At 46.5% G+C, this 16,974-nt stretch overlaps 1 protein-coding gene across 1 annotated transcript in view; it reads right to left on the bottom strand.

Moving 5' to 3' along the window:
- Positions 1 to 7,664: 7,664 nt before the first annotated feature.
- Positions 7,665 to 16,974, bottom strand: part of B3GAT1 (beta-1,3-glucuronyltransferase 1) — a 32,201-nt gene continuing 22,891 nt past the window's right edge. Inside the window, exons 3-4 of the mRNA XM_058194533.1 lie at positions 14,788 to 15,084; positions 7,665 to 7,751 (exon numbers count right to left, since the gene is read on the bottom strand). Of these exons, the coding sequence (XP_058050516.1) occupies positions 7,665 to 7,751; positions 14,788 to 15,084 (384 nt within the window). The remainder of the gene's footprint in view (positions 7,752 to 14,787; positions 15,085 to 16,974) is intronic.

Below are 16,974 nucleotides of genomic sequence, written 5' to 3'. Positions count from 1 at the left end.
TTTTGGGTGGGTGGGTGGGTGGGTTGGAATTGGGCTTCATCCGAGCTACACAGAACCGCCGGTGGCGTCTTGCCACACCGCAACTCGCGACCACAGTTTCTGGAGATCACCAGTCATAAAGGGTGGGGTCCTGGGCCACGGGTGGGTGCGATTGGGATGTACCTTTGCACCAAGACTTCACACATATTCACCCGCTGCTAAACTCTCGGAGCGCTCCCTAGAGCCAGGAGGAAGCTCCGACCTAAGACCCCACGTGTTGAGAGCCCCAACCCCTCCAAAGACCAGCCGAGAACGGTGCTGTTTCAGAAAATAGAGACGTCCGGCAAAACGTCATACAGCGTCCGTCCCCCCACCCCTCCAACTAGGTTACGATTCTGTGCAGTGCGCTTTGGCCGTTTGCAACCGGCGCCCCTCCCTCAGCAAAACAGGACTTGCAACTCTTGATAATCTCCGCAGCCGTTTTAGCTTTCTAGCCTGGATCTCGTCAAGCGCCACCCAAAGTCCCAATCCCGAACACGGCTCCGCTTTGGAGATCGTCCTCGGAATTATGACGGCTGGCGTTGAGACTCGACTCAACCTGGCTTCCGAGGCAGGGTCTGAAGGATTCAGACCCTGTCTCGGCCTGAGAGGATGCTTTGAGGGCATTTCTGAATAATTTAGTCAAAGATGGAGTTGGATCCGGTTTTTAAAAAATGATCTTTTTTGTCCTTTTTTTTTTTTTTAAAAAAGAGAAAAGGCAACATGGCTACATTCCCCTAATATGACGTTCCCCTAATATGACGTTCTCCTAATATGACGCCCTCCATTGCTTTGAGGCACAACCTATGACCCCAGAAGGCCAGTGGATGATGGATCTTGTATCCCTAACCTTGTGGGAAGCACCGGTTGGAAAAAGCCGCTTTAAGCCATAAACGTCCCGTCTTTATATCCTGCTGTCTCCCATCATTAATCAAGGCCTCAGTTTCCCTGTTCGGAGCCAAGCGTTGTAATAACCGTATGGGCACAATTGCCGTCCAGTGTCGTCCTCTGGCCAGCCTGCCGTTGGTTGTGTATTTCAGGCACCCACCTAGACCATATACCCCATCCCGAATAAATTTGGCATTTGGTTTTCCAGCGATCGTTCTGGTTGATGGTCCTGAGGCAGTTGAATTGCGATCCTGGCCTTCCCCTTTACAGGCTAAGGATTTGGAGACAGGGGTGTCCAATCTTGGCAACTTCAAGACTCGTGGACTTCAACTCCCAGAATTCCCCAGCCAGCCATGCTGGCTGGCTGGGCAATTCTGGGAGTTGAAGTCCACATGTCTTAACGTTGCCAAGTTTGAGCATCTTTTCTGTAGTCTTTTCTAGCTGTTCAAAACCACCTTTAATTCTATTTATGAAATGAACCACAGTTAAATTGAAAACAAGAAAGGTACAGCTGTAAAAAAAAACAAACGGAAGACAAAGTGGGGGGTGGGGGGAAGCGGTACCCCTTTCACCAGTTCTGTGCTCTGCAACTCACCGGCGCCCTGGTAGCAAAGATTTGAACCTTTGGATGTCTGGCAGAGCTCCTTTGCCAAAAAAAAAAAAAAAAATGTGCTCCTTTGCAAAAAAAAAAAAAAAACAGAAGGAAAATTGGGATGAATCATTGCAATTTTCTTTTTGGTCTGTGATTTGCTACAGCCTGGCAGAGTTATAGCCATAAAATGGAAGAGAGAGGAAGGGTGGAAAAAGAAAAAAACACACACACACACCAGCAGAAAGAACGGTGATCGGAAAGACGTGTTTCGCTGAGAAAATCAAATTTCTTTAAAAAAAAAAAGAATTGCCTCTTGTTTCCCCTAAAAGGTTTGGGCTGGTGGGTTTTTTTTTTATTTTATTTGTTCGTTTGTTTTGAAAGCCTGCGGATTAAATCCTGTATCGTTGGATGTGAATTTGACTCAAATGCTGGTTTTTTCCCCACCGACAGTGACCGAGGTTTTGAATTTTTTCCATAAAGTCGTATTAAAGGCCTAGTTGGTTTGTTGGTTCGGGATTTTTTTCCCCCCCTGTGACTGGTTTGCTAGATATTTGTAATAAATGAAGTGGGGGGGGGAAGTAAATTTGTGTCTTATTATTTATTGGTACCACGGTTGTTTTTCTCTTATCACAATTTGAGTCCACGCCGCCTTATGCATCTTAGTCACTCAGGTTAAAGATTAAAAAAATAAGCCTATTTTTTTTCCTTTCTTTTCTTTGTCTTTTTGCAGTACAATTTTACATCACTTTCCTTTCAGCCTGAAGATACAACTGTGCTTTGCCTTTTTAAATGTACCGTGTTTCCCTGAAAATAAGACCCTATCTTATAATTTTTTTAAATCCCGAAATAAGCGCTCGGCTTTATTTTTGGGGAAATATTATTTTGGGGCGTGTGGAGCAAGACGGGGCTCCTTGTTGTGTCTCACCCGCTTTCACCGCAGCCGGGGCCTTCTTATCTGCTTCCGAACGCTGAGGAATGTCCTAGTATGCCTCCCGGCCCCAGCCCTGGCTCCATGCCCAGACAGGCTGAGGAGGAAGAAGTACCTCCAGCCCCCAGCTCTGGCTCCATGCCCAGGCAAACGGAGCAACTAGACCCCTCCCCCTCCTCCACAGCATGTGAGCCTGAAGGAGGTCTATTACCAACAGCTGCCGACTGGAGTGACCCTCGCGTCAGAAGACTTGATAGGCGGAGGCAACAGAAGGAAGGGAGGGGCAGGCCTGGATAAGTGCTGAGTCATGGAGCCACACCCCATGGCCTATATAAAGGATCTGCTTTCTGGCATTCTCTGAGTCAGGCAAAGTCTAACATATCTTGCTGAAGTCACTTTCTGGTCTCCTGCCTGCCTTGAGAACTTTGCTAGGACTTTGGCAGAGCTGCAGAGGCACGCCTGATTCGGATTTCCCTGACCCGGCCGTCAGCGGAGGAGTGGGACACGACACTCCTCTTGCTGTCTTACCTGATTTCTAGCTCTGTCTCCCTAACCCGAACCAGAGGAAATGGCGGGGACCGGCTGTGCATGCGTTGTATTTTGGGGAGGGCTTATTTTTGGAGAGGATTTATATTAGCACATGCTCTCAAAGCCCGATTGGGCTTATTATCCGGGGATGTCTTATTTTCGGGAAAACACGGTGTATATATTTAAAGGAACGCCAAATAATAGCAGGTCGGAGACTGAGATGTAAATTTTTTTAAAAAAAAAAACATCGGGATCCAATACAGGGAGTCACCGGCTTACAAAAATCCATTTAGTGACCGTTCGATGTAACGGCACTGAAAATGACTTACGACTGTCTTTCATGCAACCTTTGCCGCATCCCCACAGTCACGTGATCAAAATTCGGTCCCTTGGCAACTGACTCACATTTATGACGGTTGCAGTGTCCCGGGGTCATGTGATATCCTTTTGCAACCTTTCTAACAAGATCAATGGAGAAGCCGTGGTTCACTTAACCACCAGGTTGTTAGCTTTTATCAACTGCAACGATTCACTTCGTAACTGTGGCAAGGAAGGAAGGTCCTAAAATGAGGCAAAAATTCACTGAGCAACTGTCTCGCTTAGCAAGGGAAATTTCGGGCTCCGTTGTGGTCATAAGTCGAGGACTACCTATATCACGAGGCCTCTTTTAAGAAGACGACTCGCCATCGGAAATGGTTCTGTATTTGATCTGTTCAGCAAGAGATCAGACTCTGCAAGAGGCGGAAGTGACTTTCTTTTAAGCCTCTCCCCTCAGCATGTGTGGCTTTTTAAAAAACTCACAGGAGCCATAATTTGATTCAATTCATTTTTGCGCCGCTGAAGTTTTGACCATCATCCTGGAGCAGGATAAAATCAAAAGATGGTTACCACCATTCTTGCCAGCAAGTTCATGCATGTCACTCATTATGCAACCTCCCCCCCAAATCTTTAGGTAAAGGGAAAGGTTCCCCTCGCACATATGTGCTAGTCGTTCCCAACTCTAGGTGCTCGTCTCCGTTTCAAAGCCGAAGAGCCAGCGCTGTCCGAAGACGTCTCCATGGTCATGTGGCTGGCATGACTCAACACCAAAGGCGCACGGAACGCTGTTCCTTTCCCACCAAAGGTGGTTCCTATTTTTTCTACCTGCATTTTTTACCTGTTTTCGGACTGCTAGGTTGGCAGAAGCTGGGACAAGTCACGGGAGCTCACCCCGTTACGCGGCACTAGGGATTCGACCTTTCGATCGACAAGCTCAGCATCTTAGCCACTGAACCACCACATCCCAAATCTTTATATCCACATAATTTCAGCCTGTACCAGGAAATATAGATCTTGTGAATAGCCCAGAGCGTGTAGCAGGGCATCGTGTTCTGTTATTCCCCCTCTTCTGTATCCTCTTTTCCATGCATCACTTTTGTCTTTCGCTCAGAATAAGCTGGTGGGGAAAAAATTCTCTCAAATTTCAAGCCCGCTTTTGAATATAACCTGATACAGTTTTAAACGCATCTTCGATCCTAGGTAGAGGCAGGTATTTCTCTCTCTCGGCACAATGAGAATGTATCTGCTAGAGAAAAAAACCTCGCATTGGCGACAGGAAGGGCATCCGGCCAGTAAACAAACACTCGGCTCCATTCAGTTGCCCAGACTCCACCCCGCAAGGGATTATGGGGTCATTAAAAGAAGATGATTCAGTCTAGGGCACTGTTTCTCAACCTCGGGCAATTTTGAGCTGTCTGGACTTCAACTCCCAGAATTCCCCAGCCAGCCAGTATGGCTGACTGGGGAATTCTGGGAGTTGAAGTTTACATATCTTTAAAGTTGAGAGAGACATTTTTTTAGAAGAGTGAACTTTAATTCCCAGAATTCCCCAGCCAGCATGCTTCAGAAAAACTGCCCGAGGGTGTTTATAGACTGTATCCAGTAGTGGGGTCTTACTTACCTCCGCTACCGGTTTAGAACTGTAAACACGTGTGGTGCTTCTGTGCATGTCCAGAAGCTTCTGCGCATGCGCAGAGCATCTGTGATGACATCCGGGCAGGTGGGCGGAGCCTCCCGTTGCCACCACCGGTTCGCCCCGGTTCAAGGCGAACCGGTAGAAACCCATCACTGCCCATAGCCCTTCTAATTCTCTTGTTCTAATGTCTATGGCAGATGACGGAGGAATCCGACTAATCAATAAAAGTGACTTTTGCTAATTTTTGCATTGCTCACATTTCACCGATGGCCTTTGTGGAGGGGGGATCCCACATCTCTATCACTCTGCTTTTTAATCTGTTGTTGTTTTATTTTATGTTATTGGATCGTTTCCAGGAGGTCAGGCATAAGTGAGCTGCTGTTGTTTTTTTTAAATACTGATTTATTAATTTATTGATCTTTTTTTTTTCTTCCTCTGCTCAAGAATCCAAGCTGGTCTCTGGTTTATGGAGCGAGTCGACTTGGTGGTTTTCCTCTGGTTGACCAAGGGCCCAGTTTGACTCTGGAATCGGGGTGCCTGAAATAGGAACAAACTGCAAATAGGGGGGGGGAAAACGGCTTTAGTGTCTCACTTTAGCTTCAGTTCAGCAGTAGAATCCTTACTTTTTTTCCCAAAGCAAACCCTGATTTACATTTTATTTGTGGCTTGCTACAAAGAAGAGGGAGTCAACCTATTCTCCAAAGTCAAGACAAGAAACAATGGATGGAAACCAATCAAGGAGAGAAGCAACTTGGAACTAAGGAGAAATTTCCTGACAGTAAGAACAATTAGCCAGCGGAACAACTTGCCTCCAGAACTTGTGGGTGCTCCACAGGGGTGGGTTCAACTTACCTTTACTACCAGTTCACAATGAGAGCGTGCGGATGTGCGCGCTTCTGCGTATGCGCAGATAGCAAAATATGTTGTCAGGGTGGGTGGGCGGAGCCTTCCGGCAATTTTACTACCGGTTCTCAAGAACCGGACACAACCGGGAGCAACTCACCACTGGTGCTCCATCACTGGAGATTTTTAAGAAGAGCCTGGACAACTACTTGTCTGAAATGTTACAGGTATCCAGCCTGTGCAGAGGGTTGGACTAGAAGACCTCCAGGGTCCTTTCCAACTCTGTTATTCTGTTCTCTTACTATGTCTCCCAACCAGTGCTACTTGTTAAACGAAGCACATGGCAGCCCCTGGAAATAGTTCCCACCTGCCCAGCGGTGGGATTCACTTACCTTCCCTACCGGTTTGCTAATGTGAGCGCGCACGCCTTCCGCGTGTTGTTGTTGTTGTTTTTTACATGTATATCCCGCCCTTCTCCGGAGACTCAGGGCGGCTTACAGTGTGTAAGGCAATAGTCTCATTCGATTTGTATATTTACAAAGTCAACTTATTGCCCCCCCAACAGTCCTCATTTTACCTACCTTATAAAGGATGGAAGGCTGAGTCAACCTTGGACCTGGTGGGACTAGAACCTGCAGTAATTGCAGGCAGCTGTGTTTTAATAACAGGCTTCTAACAGCCTGAGCCACACCGCGGCCCTTAATGCATTAATGCTCATGCATTACCTCCGGGAAAAGTTGGTGGAGCCTCCTGCAGTCGCCACTACAAGTTCAAGCGAACCAGATAGAACCAGGTGAATCCCACCACTGCACCTGGCTTATTCTCTCCTGTCCTGCTGCTATGTTTAGTACAATATAGCTTAACTTGACATTAGTTTAGATTAGATGATTAGATTAGATTAGATTAGATTAGATTAGATTAGATTAGATTAGATTAGATTAACAGAGTTGGAAGGGACCTTGCAGGTCATCTAGTCCAACCACCCACTGAAACAGGAGACCCTATACCAGTGGTGGGATTCAAATAATTTAACAACCGGTTCCCTGCTCTAATGATTTCTTCCAACAACCAGTTCACCAAACTGCTCAGAAAGTTAACAACCGGTTCTCCCGAAGTGGTGCGAACTGGCTGAATCCCACCACTGCCCTATACCATTTCTGACAAATGGCAGTCCAGTCTCTTCTTGAAAGCTTCCAGGGAAGAAGCTCCCACAACTTCCGAAGGCAACTTCTGTTCCATCGGTTGATTGTTCTCACTGTCCAGATAATTCCTCCTTATTTCCAGATTGAACCTCTCCTTGTTCAGTTTCCATCCATTATTCCTTGCCTGGCCTTCAGGTGCTTTGGAACAGAGCTAAACATGGCATTCCTCTCCCTCCCAGTTGGGATCTTTTATTTATTTTTATTTTTGAAAAAAAATTATTTATTTTTAAACATAAAATAAAAAAAAAACACTCATCAAATCAATTCCATTACAACGTGCTGTAAGGGTGTTAACATTTCTTCCTGTGCATTCACAAAATAATCATCTCTTCCATATATATATATATATATCTTATACTCATTTTTCTTAACATATCTTTCCATTTAACCAATTATAGAATAAATCCCATATTTTATAATATTGTTTGTCTTCTTGTTCTCTAATTTCAAACGTTAATTTACTCATCTCTGCACATTGGGATCTTTTACATGTTAGCGTCATGCATCAAGCTTTCAGAAGAGAGACTGCGATGATTCCTATTTTGAGCAACTGAGCCACAAATCTGGCTCAGATTCACATTCTTCCCCCTTAAGTCCCACTTCGAAGAGGCACCTCCGTAGTATCAAATGCCAACATACCAAGTGCTGTTATTTACTAATGCATCGGGGCTCTTACCTGTTCGCATCTGTTCCTGGCTTTGCCGCATGATGTCAGATTTCCACGTTGGGATCTGTGAAACCTTTCTTTCCCTCATTTACCAGCACAGGTTTCTCGGTCCTTGTGTGCCAGACGAGAATCTGGATCAAAGAAGAAGGATTAGGAGGATCAGTTCCTCGGTCTTCTTACATGCAACACACGTTACATTACTCAACTTAGGTCATGGCTGGCTACGTTCTCCAAAGACAGATGGGGTATCTCCAGTTGTCATAGTAGATTGGGGAAGAATAAGATGGGATTCCAGAGATAGAAATAGCGATAGAACCAGAGGTGGTACTCAGCCGGTTCGGATCAGTTCGCTCGAACGGGTAGCGGAAATCGCAGGTGGGCCTACCTCCCCGCCTGCCCTGGCTATATGCCATCCTATTTAGGCACATTTTTGAAGCTGGGCACATGCACAGAAAGCGCGCGAGCAAAGCACATGCACGGAAGGCCGGGTGGATGCCCGGAAGGCAGGCGTGCTCACGAACCGGGCGGGTATGCGGCAAACTGGTAGCAACATAATATGAAACCCACAACTCGAGATGTTCCTCTAGCAATGCTTTTTCACCCAACTTCCATAATTTCAAGCTATGCCGCTGAAGAATGAGGAAAGCAATGGGGATGTTGAAGATAGGTACGAGCGGTTTAATTCATCTCCCAGGAAAAGCACTTAGCTACCCTTGGTTTTCTTTCAACATATCACCTGAGTTCATATTTACTAATTGCGGGGGTGGTATTAAACTTACCTTCGCTACCAGTTTGCAAATGTGAGCGCATGCGCAGAGCATCAAAAAACGGGACGTGATGATGTCCGGGCAGGTGCCTTCCGTAGCCGCCGCTACCAATTTGCTCGAACCGGATATAACCGGCTGAAGAGCACCACTGACTAATTGTGACCATGCATGTCTGCAGACATAGTGATCTCTGGGCGCTTCCTTGCTCGTTCCTGGTTTGCTTTCATCCTGACAGAATATTTGTAGCTCAGGGTTGGATAGAAATTGAGACCGAACCTCACTCCCTTCTAGCACTGATGATGATACTTAGTTTGGTAATGTAACGTCTGCAAGAAAACAACCAAGCTCCGAGAGCACCAAGGACTCCAAAGTTGCATTTCGTCCTGCCCAGCCTTTTTATTATTCTCTAAAGAGTATAAAACAAGCAATTTATTTTTATTTTTAAAGGAGGGAATCTATACGAGGCCAAGCAATCCATAATTATCTGGAGGGTTCATTGTTGCAGGCATCCTATACTAAGCCATAATGTGGTAATTTGGCACAGGATGTGGTGGAAATCCAGAATATGACTCAACAACAATCTGATTCAAAAGGACACGATTAAACAATGCATTGCCTAAAGGAAAGCATGAATCTCAATATGTTTTATTCTTCTGGAGAAATTAAATCCAAGCTCCCTGTATCTCCGCTCCTGCTCACCTGGTCACACTACGCAAGAAACGGGAAGATTTTACCAGGATAAGGAGAAAAACACACACACACACACACATTCACAGTAGTGGCCAAAATTGTGGAAACCTTTTGGGGAAAGTGTTTTCTAAAGCTAGCTCATAACACTACTATTATTTTTTTTTGAAGTAATACCATAAAATGATATATCAATGGAAAGGTAATTTAATCAAGAATGTAATGCAATAACATTTATGAAGGATTTGCTATCCGAATAGCAGTTACAGTATCAAGAAGAAAAGTGAAACACGTAGAAAAAACCAGATATACAAAAATGATCACCATGTCAGTTAATACTTAGTTGGGTAACCTTTAGCATGAATGACGGCCTTACAACGTCTTCCCATGGAGTGAACCAAGTCTTTTAGTTCTGCAGCTGTTCTAACATGAAACCAAGATTGAAGGATTGCTTCTATTAACTGGGTTTTATTGCTGGGTCACTTCTGACTAACAAGTTTCTTTAGTCGGCTCCATAGATTTTCAATTGGGTTAAGGTCTGGGCCATTCCCAGGCCATTCCAGCAGTGGAATAAGATTATCTTGAAACTCCTCCCCAAAAAAGTGGTGTTATTAGCCATCAAACCTCAAAAATACACTTTCCCCAAAAGGTTTCCACAATTTTGGCCACTACTGTATTCCCATCGCCAGGAGACTAACAAATCTTCCCAGTGGATTCCTCATCCCCATTCAGATGTGCTTCAAACATGGTTTCCAAACGACATCCCAAACACATCTCCCAAGAAAAGCACTTAGCTACCCTTGGTTTTCTTTCAACGTATTGCCTGAGTTCATATTTACTAATTGTGCCCATGCATTTCTGCAAAAATAGCAATGCGGGCGCTTCCTTGCTCGTCCCTGATTTGCTTCCATCCTGATAGAAGAGACTATTCGTAGCTCAGGGTTGGCTAGAAAATGATTTGTAACTTGTGAACCAACAAAACCGATGCATCTCCTAAAGGGTGATTCTCACAGCTTCCTGGCTGCTTACAACCTCTAGCAAACTTTTAAGACTTGCAAACTCCCAGAATTCCCCAGCCAGCCATGCAACCCCCAGCTACGAAAAGACAGGAAAAAAATGGACCACGCCAAGTCACGCCAACGTCTCTTACACCTGAAGCACTTGCGGTTTGGCAGATCACACCAATCTGATTAATCCCTACTGCTATTTTAATTACACTCACACCTACGAGACTCCGGCATCACACGCTGCCTCTCCAATTACGGGAACTGTCAGAACCATTATCTTAGTTATTAAAACAGAAGGAGGATAATTGTCAGCTCTCCAATGGACTGTCACGTCTAAATCTTGTTTCGGGCTGCCGAAATCAGGGGGCCCGGCAACCAAAATGAACTCAATTTAAAAAAGAAAGAAAGAAAGGGAATCAAAATCGCTGGATGCTTTCAAGAAGAGACTGGACTGCCGTTTGTCAGAAATGGTTTGGGGCAGGGATGTCAAACATAAGGCCCACGGGCAGAATCCGGCTCACGAGGTGCTTAGATCTGGCATGTGGGGCTTCCCTGGAAACAGCAAAGGACTGGCCCATGGTGACTCTGTCAGGGAAAATGGGGCCCGGAGGGGCCGGGCACAGGCCTCCCCTGCCCCCGGGTTCCATTTTCACTGGCAGAAGGTTAGCAAAACAAGTTAAAATCAAAACAAACGGAGAAATGTTTTCCCTTTTGCATTTGAGCATGCAAGAAGGCACAGGGAAGGAGATAGGGAGAGAGGGAAGACAAAGAAGAAGAAGGAAAGATGGGAAGAGAGCCAAGGAAGGAAAAATAAGGAAAGGGGAAGGAAGAAGAAAGAATGAAGAGGGAGGGAGGGAGGGAGGGAGGGAGGAAGGAAGGAAGGAAGGAAGGAAGGAAGGAAGGAAGGAAGGAAGGAAAGGAAAAGAAAGGAAAGGGAGGAGGGAGGGAGGGAAGGAAGGAAGGAAGGAAAGGAAGGAAGGATGGAAGGAAGGAAAGGAAAAGAAAAGGAAAGGGAGGAGGGAGGGAGGGAAGGAAGGAAGGAAAGGAAGGAAGGATGGAAGGAAGGAAAGGAAAAGAAAGGAAAGGGAGGAGGGAGGGAGGGAAGGAAGGAAGGAAGGAAGGAAGGAAAGGAAAAGAAAGGGAGGGAGGGAGGGAAGGAAGGAAGGATGGAAGGAAGGAAAGGAAAAGAAAGGAAAGGGAGGAGGGAGGGAGGGAAGGAAGGAAGGAAGGAAGGAAAGGAAGGAAGGATGGAAGGAAGGAAAGGAAAAGAAAGGAAAGGGAGGAGGGAGGGAGGGAAGGAAGGAAGGAAAGGAAATGGAGGGAAGGAAGGAAGGAGGAAAGGAAAGAAAAGGGAGGAAAGGGAGGGAGGGAGGAATATAGATTATAATGAGAGTGAGAAAAGGTCCGTGGGAAGTCCTACCTTAGCACTTGGCCCCCACAGGTGCCCCCCAACACGAGTGACGTCGAGCTGACTACGCCCAAGTTGACCATGCCTCCCCCAGCCCCCACGTGAGGTGAAACACAACCCTGATGCCAAGGGTCTGGTTCAGAGGTGGATTCAGCCGGTTTGGACCGCTTCAAGTGAACCGGTAGTGACGACACTCCACCCACCTGCCTGGGTGATATCCTGTCCTATATCGCTGTGTGTTTGACGATGCACGCATGTGCGGCTGGCATGATGCGAGCGAACTGTCGTGTTGTTTGATGTCGCACACATGCGCGGACGGCGCACATGAGCAAATTGCCACCTTTTGTGATGCCACGCGCATTTCCAGTGCTGGGCGAACCGGTAGCTACAGTATGCGAAGCCCACCTCTGGTCTGGTTGCCATAGCAATGAAAAGCATGCTATTGAGACCCCCGTTTCATGTCGAGAGACCCGGGTTGTGGTTTTTGCCTGGTTGGTAGAAATCCGTTCTGCTTCCAAAGCATGAAAAACAGAGCTGGGCTCCTTCTCATTAGCCTCTCAAGCAGAGTCCCGCTGTTTCTCAATTTTCAGTATTTGAGCTTCAGCTCCCACCCCCTTCTCTGGTTCCAAGTGGCAACCCAAGGAGTTAATCTATAAGAGGATTATAGGCGCACAGGCAGCCGTAGAAAGGCAGGCAGGCATCTTGCTTTATGGAGAAGCGAGATGCCAGCCAGGGAAAAGCTTTGCAAGTTGCCCTTCCCGTTCGCGGAACCCTGGAGTATCTTTGGCCCTTGAAAATAAGAAAACCACTAGCAATAGTGCTTAGAGTTATATACCGCTTCATAGTGCTTCACAGCCCTCTCTAAGTGGTTTACAGAGTCAGCCTCTTGCTCCCAACAATCTGGGTCCTCATTATTCCGACCTCGGAAGGATGGAAGGCTGACTCAACCTTGAGCTGGTCTGGATCGAACTCCTGGCTATGGGCAGAGTTAGCCTGCAATACTGCATTCTAACTACTCAGGATGGAGAAGGGAAGGGAAGGGAAGGAAGGGAAGGGAAGGAAGGAAAGGAAAGGAAAGGAAAGGAAAGGAAAGGAAAGGAAAGGAAAGGAAAGGAAAGGAAAGGAAAGGAAAGGAAGAAAAGAGGGAGGAAAGGAAAGGAAAGAAAAGGAAGATAACAATAGACTTATATACCACTTCACAGCCTTCTCTGAGCGGTTTACAGAATCAGCATCTCGCCCCCAACAATCTGGGCCCTCATTTTACGGACCTTGGAAGGATGGATGGCTGAGTCAACCTTGAGCTAGTCAAAATCAAACTTCTGAACTGCAGTCAGCCGGCAGTCAGCAGAAGTACCCTGCAGTACTGCATTCTAACCACTGCGCCACCACAACTGATAGTGAATATTCCTTAGAGCAATGTTTCGTAACCTTGGCAACCTTAAGATGGGTGAACTTTAAGATGGGTGGAGTTTTGCTGGTGGGGGAATGGTGGGAGTTGAAGTCCACCCATCTTAAAGTCACCAAGGGTGAGAAACACTGCCTTAGGATCCAAAATGGCATGCTGAGGAGGCTTTAAAAGATGGAGCTTGCTAGTCCGGACGTAAATGCAGATTGTCCAAGATGATATAGTCAAGAGAACTTAAAAATGTAGTTTCTACTAGCCTTCGATACCTTCCAGGGGTATCTAATTTAGTGTTGCATTGTGAAATGAGATCAGATAAATCATTGCAAATTGCTCCTGTACAGAAAGAGTGTTATTTTAAAAATCGCAATTAACACACGGATGTAAAATTGGACCTGTGTTGGAAAGGCACTCGGGACATATATGCAAAATGGAGGATCTCCACCAATCCTGTTGCTTTCTGCCTAGGAGATGCCACACTTCACTTGGGTTTGCCCAGGAGGACATGAACAGAATGAAGCAGCAACCGAACCAAGGTAGTGTGGCTACTCAGGATCTACTCAGAGCTACAAAGATTCTCACGAACGGAGACAAATCTGTGTGTCCCAGGATAATGTTGCAGGATCCAATCTGGGTTAGTAACCATGACCAAAGTTTTATTCTTCCAAGCTCTTGGGCTCATGCTGAGGTCCATCGAAGTTCTCTAATGATGAGCCTGAAAGCTTAGAAAAATAAACCTTTGGTCCAGGGGTGAAATGTAAAATTTTTCGGCCGAAGAAAAAAACCCTCTGATGATCGCGCAGCTCAGCTGGGTATGCGGGGGTGGGGGGGTGGGCAGGAATTTTTGCTACCAGTTCTCCAAATCACCCGCCACCATCACTACCGAATCGGGCGATCCGGTCAGAACTGGGAGCATTTCACCCCTGCTTTGGTCCCACTGATGGATCTTACTACAAAGATTCTCTTCTATGGGGACTCAGAATCTGCTCTACCCAAAAGGCCATCAAGTCAAACATTTTCAGGCTGGGTCTGGAGGTTTGTGGTTCTCCAGAGAATGAGATGTTCTTCAGAAAAACCAGCATCTGTATAAATTTGTTGTGCCTTGTCCTCCCTCCTCTCCTCAGCCGGGCCCCTCCCATCTACACCTGGGCCTGTTATCAGACTCCGAGTCTGATAATGAATATGAACGGCCTGTATTGCCTCCAGCTCCTGGCCCTGGCCCCATGCCCAGAGAGGATTCCAGGAATGAACAAACAAACCTGATAAACCTCACTCCTACAGCGTGTGAGCAGGAAGCCAGCCACGTGCTGGAATTACTGACAGCAGATCCAGCTGAAGAGAATTCAAAGTGGGAGGATCCTCACTTCCGGAGATCTGAGAGGTGACGCCAGCAAAAGGAAGAGAGGGGCAGGCCTGGATAAATGCTGAGTCATGGAGCCACACCCCACAGCCTACATAAAGGACCTGCTTTTGGCATTCCAACCTTGAGTCAAGCAAAGTCTCATCTAGTTTGCTGCTATCACTGAAGTCACAACTTGGACTCCTGCCTGCCCTGAGAAACCTCGAAGGAATTTGACAAGCTGCAGAGGCTTCGTTGCCACGCTTGATACGGACTTCCTAGACCCGGTCGTCAGAGGGGGAGTGGGACACAACAAAACTACTTCTCTGCTTGGGATGTCAAAGGCAGCCGTAGCCATTGATGGGCTGCTGCCAGTTTGGACTAATTCACACAAACCGGTGGTTCCAACCAGCAGTTGGGCCCACCCACTCAGCCTGGTGCTATCACGTCCTATATAATCGCCATTTTTTTGATGCCGTGCGCATGCTTCGTGCTCACATTTTCAGTTCTGGGGAGAAGTGGTTGTTATAGTATGTGACGCCCACCTGTGGCCGTACCTTAGTGCAATTGGCAGCTTTGGGCTCGAGGTCGTTCAAGGTCACCAGCTCCCGGAGCAGGCTGCTCTCCTGATAGCCCCCCTTGACCCCTCGCAGTTTGAAGTAAGCCTGAGGTCGCTGAAGGATTAGCCTGAGGTTGACAGCAAAGCCTGCCATGTCGATCGCAAATGGCCGGTGGGGGTCAAAGACGGTTTTCCATCCATACACCTTCCCAGCAGCGTTGACTTTGGGGGACTCGTACCGCAAGCCTCCCACAAAGGCCACCGGCCAGACAGATACTCTGCGAGTGGTCCGCATCTGGAAAACAAGAGGAGAACCATACAATGACCGGACATCCATTGGATTGGCTCAGTGGAAGAGGATGCCATTATGACCACGGTTGGGCAACTGAGGAATATTAACTCTCTGATCTTTTTGACAGCTGAGCACAAGCTCTTCTCCAAGGTGGTTTTTCTGAAGAGGGTTCTAAATCCCATTTCCCCCAGACAACATAATAGTTGGACTTGCTGGGCACCATGGTGAGGAAACTTAGCTGAAGATATTAGATATTCTCACATGATTTGGGTAAGAAGAACAATTACATCCCTTGAGTTTACTGTCCCCGAATTTTAGAGTTGGAAGTAGAGTTGTGTAGTGGTTCCCAAGGAGTGTCTGAGGATCCCTGAGACTCTTCTTGGGGGATCTGAGGTGTCAAATCCATAGTTTAAAAATTTATCTGCTTTAATTTCTAATACAGTAAATGCTACCGGTTTGCAGTGGTTCGAGAAAACTGGTAGAGATAAAAGCTACCGGTGCGGACGAATGAGTAGTAAAAAACTGGTAGTAAAAAACAAAAAAAGCTACCAGTTCCTCCGAACCGGTATTCGACAATCAGCTGTGCCACACAATTTATATTCGCTAGAATGCAGGAAATCCTAGTTTCTAGAGAATCAAAATCACACGGCACAGCTGTTTTCCCCCCCTCACTGTCCTACTTACCGTGTTAAGCCTCCTTTTTCTACATGAAGTGTGCATTTCGTGCGCACTACGCATGCGTGTGCACACAGTATGGGTTTAGCACATGCAGTGTGCATTCGGCACATTGCAAATGTGTGGGCAGCAAACCGGTGGCAATCCACAGAGGATTTCATCACTGGATTTAACTCACACGAACCAAAATCTTCAATTATTTTTAAACAACATAAAAGGGTCCCAAGACTATAAGATGTTTGAGAACCGCTGATCTAATGGCAACCTCTGCCCAAGGCAGGATCTATTCAAGTATCTCTGATGAGTGACCGATCAACCTTTCCTGAAGACCTCAAGTGGAGGATATTTGTTTATCTATAGTCTTTTTTCTCTTCATTTTTTTCTTTTTGCAAGAGAGACTATAAAAGATAAAGGTAAAGGTTCCCCTCGCACATAGGTGCTAGTCATTCCCGACTCTAGCAGGTGGTGCTCATCTCCGTTTCTAAGCCAAAGAGCCAGCGCTGTCCGAAGACGTCTCCGTGGTCATGTGGCCGACATGACTCAACGCCAAAGGCGCATGGAACGCTGTTCCCTTCCCACCAAAGGTGATCCCTATTTTTTATACTTGCATTTTTTACATGCTTTCGAACTGCTAGGTTGGCAGAAGCTGGGACAAGGAACGGGAGCAGCTCACCCCATTATGCAGCACTCGGGATTCAAACTGCCGAACGTCCGACCTTTCTGATCGACAAGCTCAGTGTCTTAGCCACTGAGCCACCGCATCCCCTTTCAAAAAGATACTATACAAAGGTGCATTTCTGAGTCAGTGCGGTGTAGCAGTGAAGCTGCTGGATTAGGACTGGGGAAAACCCATGTTCTAATCCACCTTCAGCCACAAAATCTTCCTTTTGGCCAATCACTTTCTTGCAATCCAGCTATCTCACTATTGTGGTGGTAGCGGTCAAAAATGGAAGGACCTGGAATGATGAAAGCCACTTTCACATGAATGAAAGGCTAGGGTATTAGCCAGGGGTGAAATGTAAAATTTGTTGCTACTGGTTCTCTGGGTGTAGCTTGTGGGGGGGGGGGGAATGTGGGCATAGCCAACTTTTTTTTTTCACTTTTAAAAGCATTTTTTACATCCTCTTCCGCCAAAGAGCTTGTAGAAAAAATGCTTTGAAAGGGTTCTGACAATCCCAGCTGAGCCGTGCGATCATCAGAGGCTTTTTTTTTTTACTT

The sequence above is a fragment of the Ahaetulla prasina genome, chromosome 9 (genome assembly GCF_028640845.1).
Source record: "Ahaetulla prasina isolate Xishuangbanna chromosome 9, ASM2864084v1, whole genome shotgun sequence".
NCBI lineage: Eukaryota > Metazoa > Chordata > Lepidosauria > Squamata > Colubridae > Ahaetulla > Ahaetulla prasina.
The sequence above is the reverse complement of the archived record's forward strand: the minus strand, read 5'-3'. Positions and strand labels throughout refer to the sequence as shown.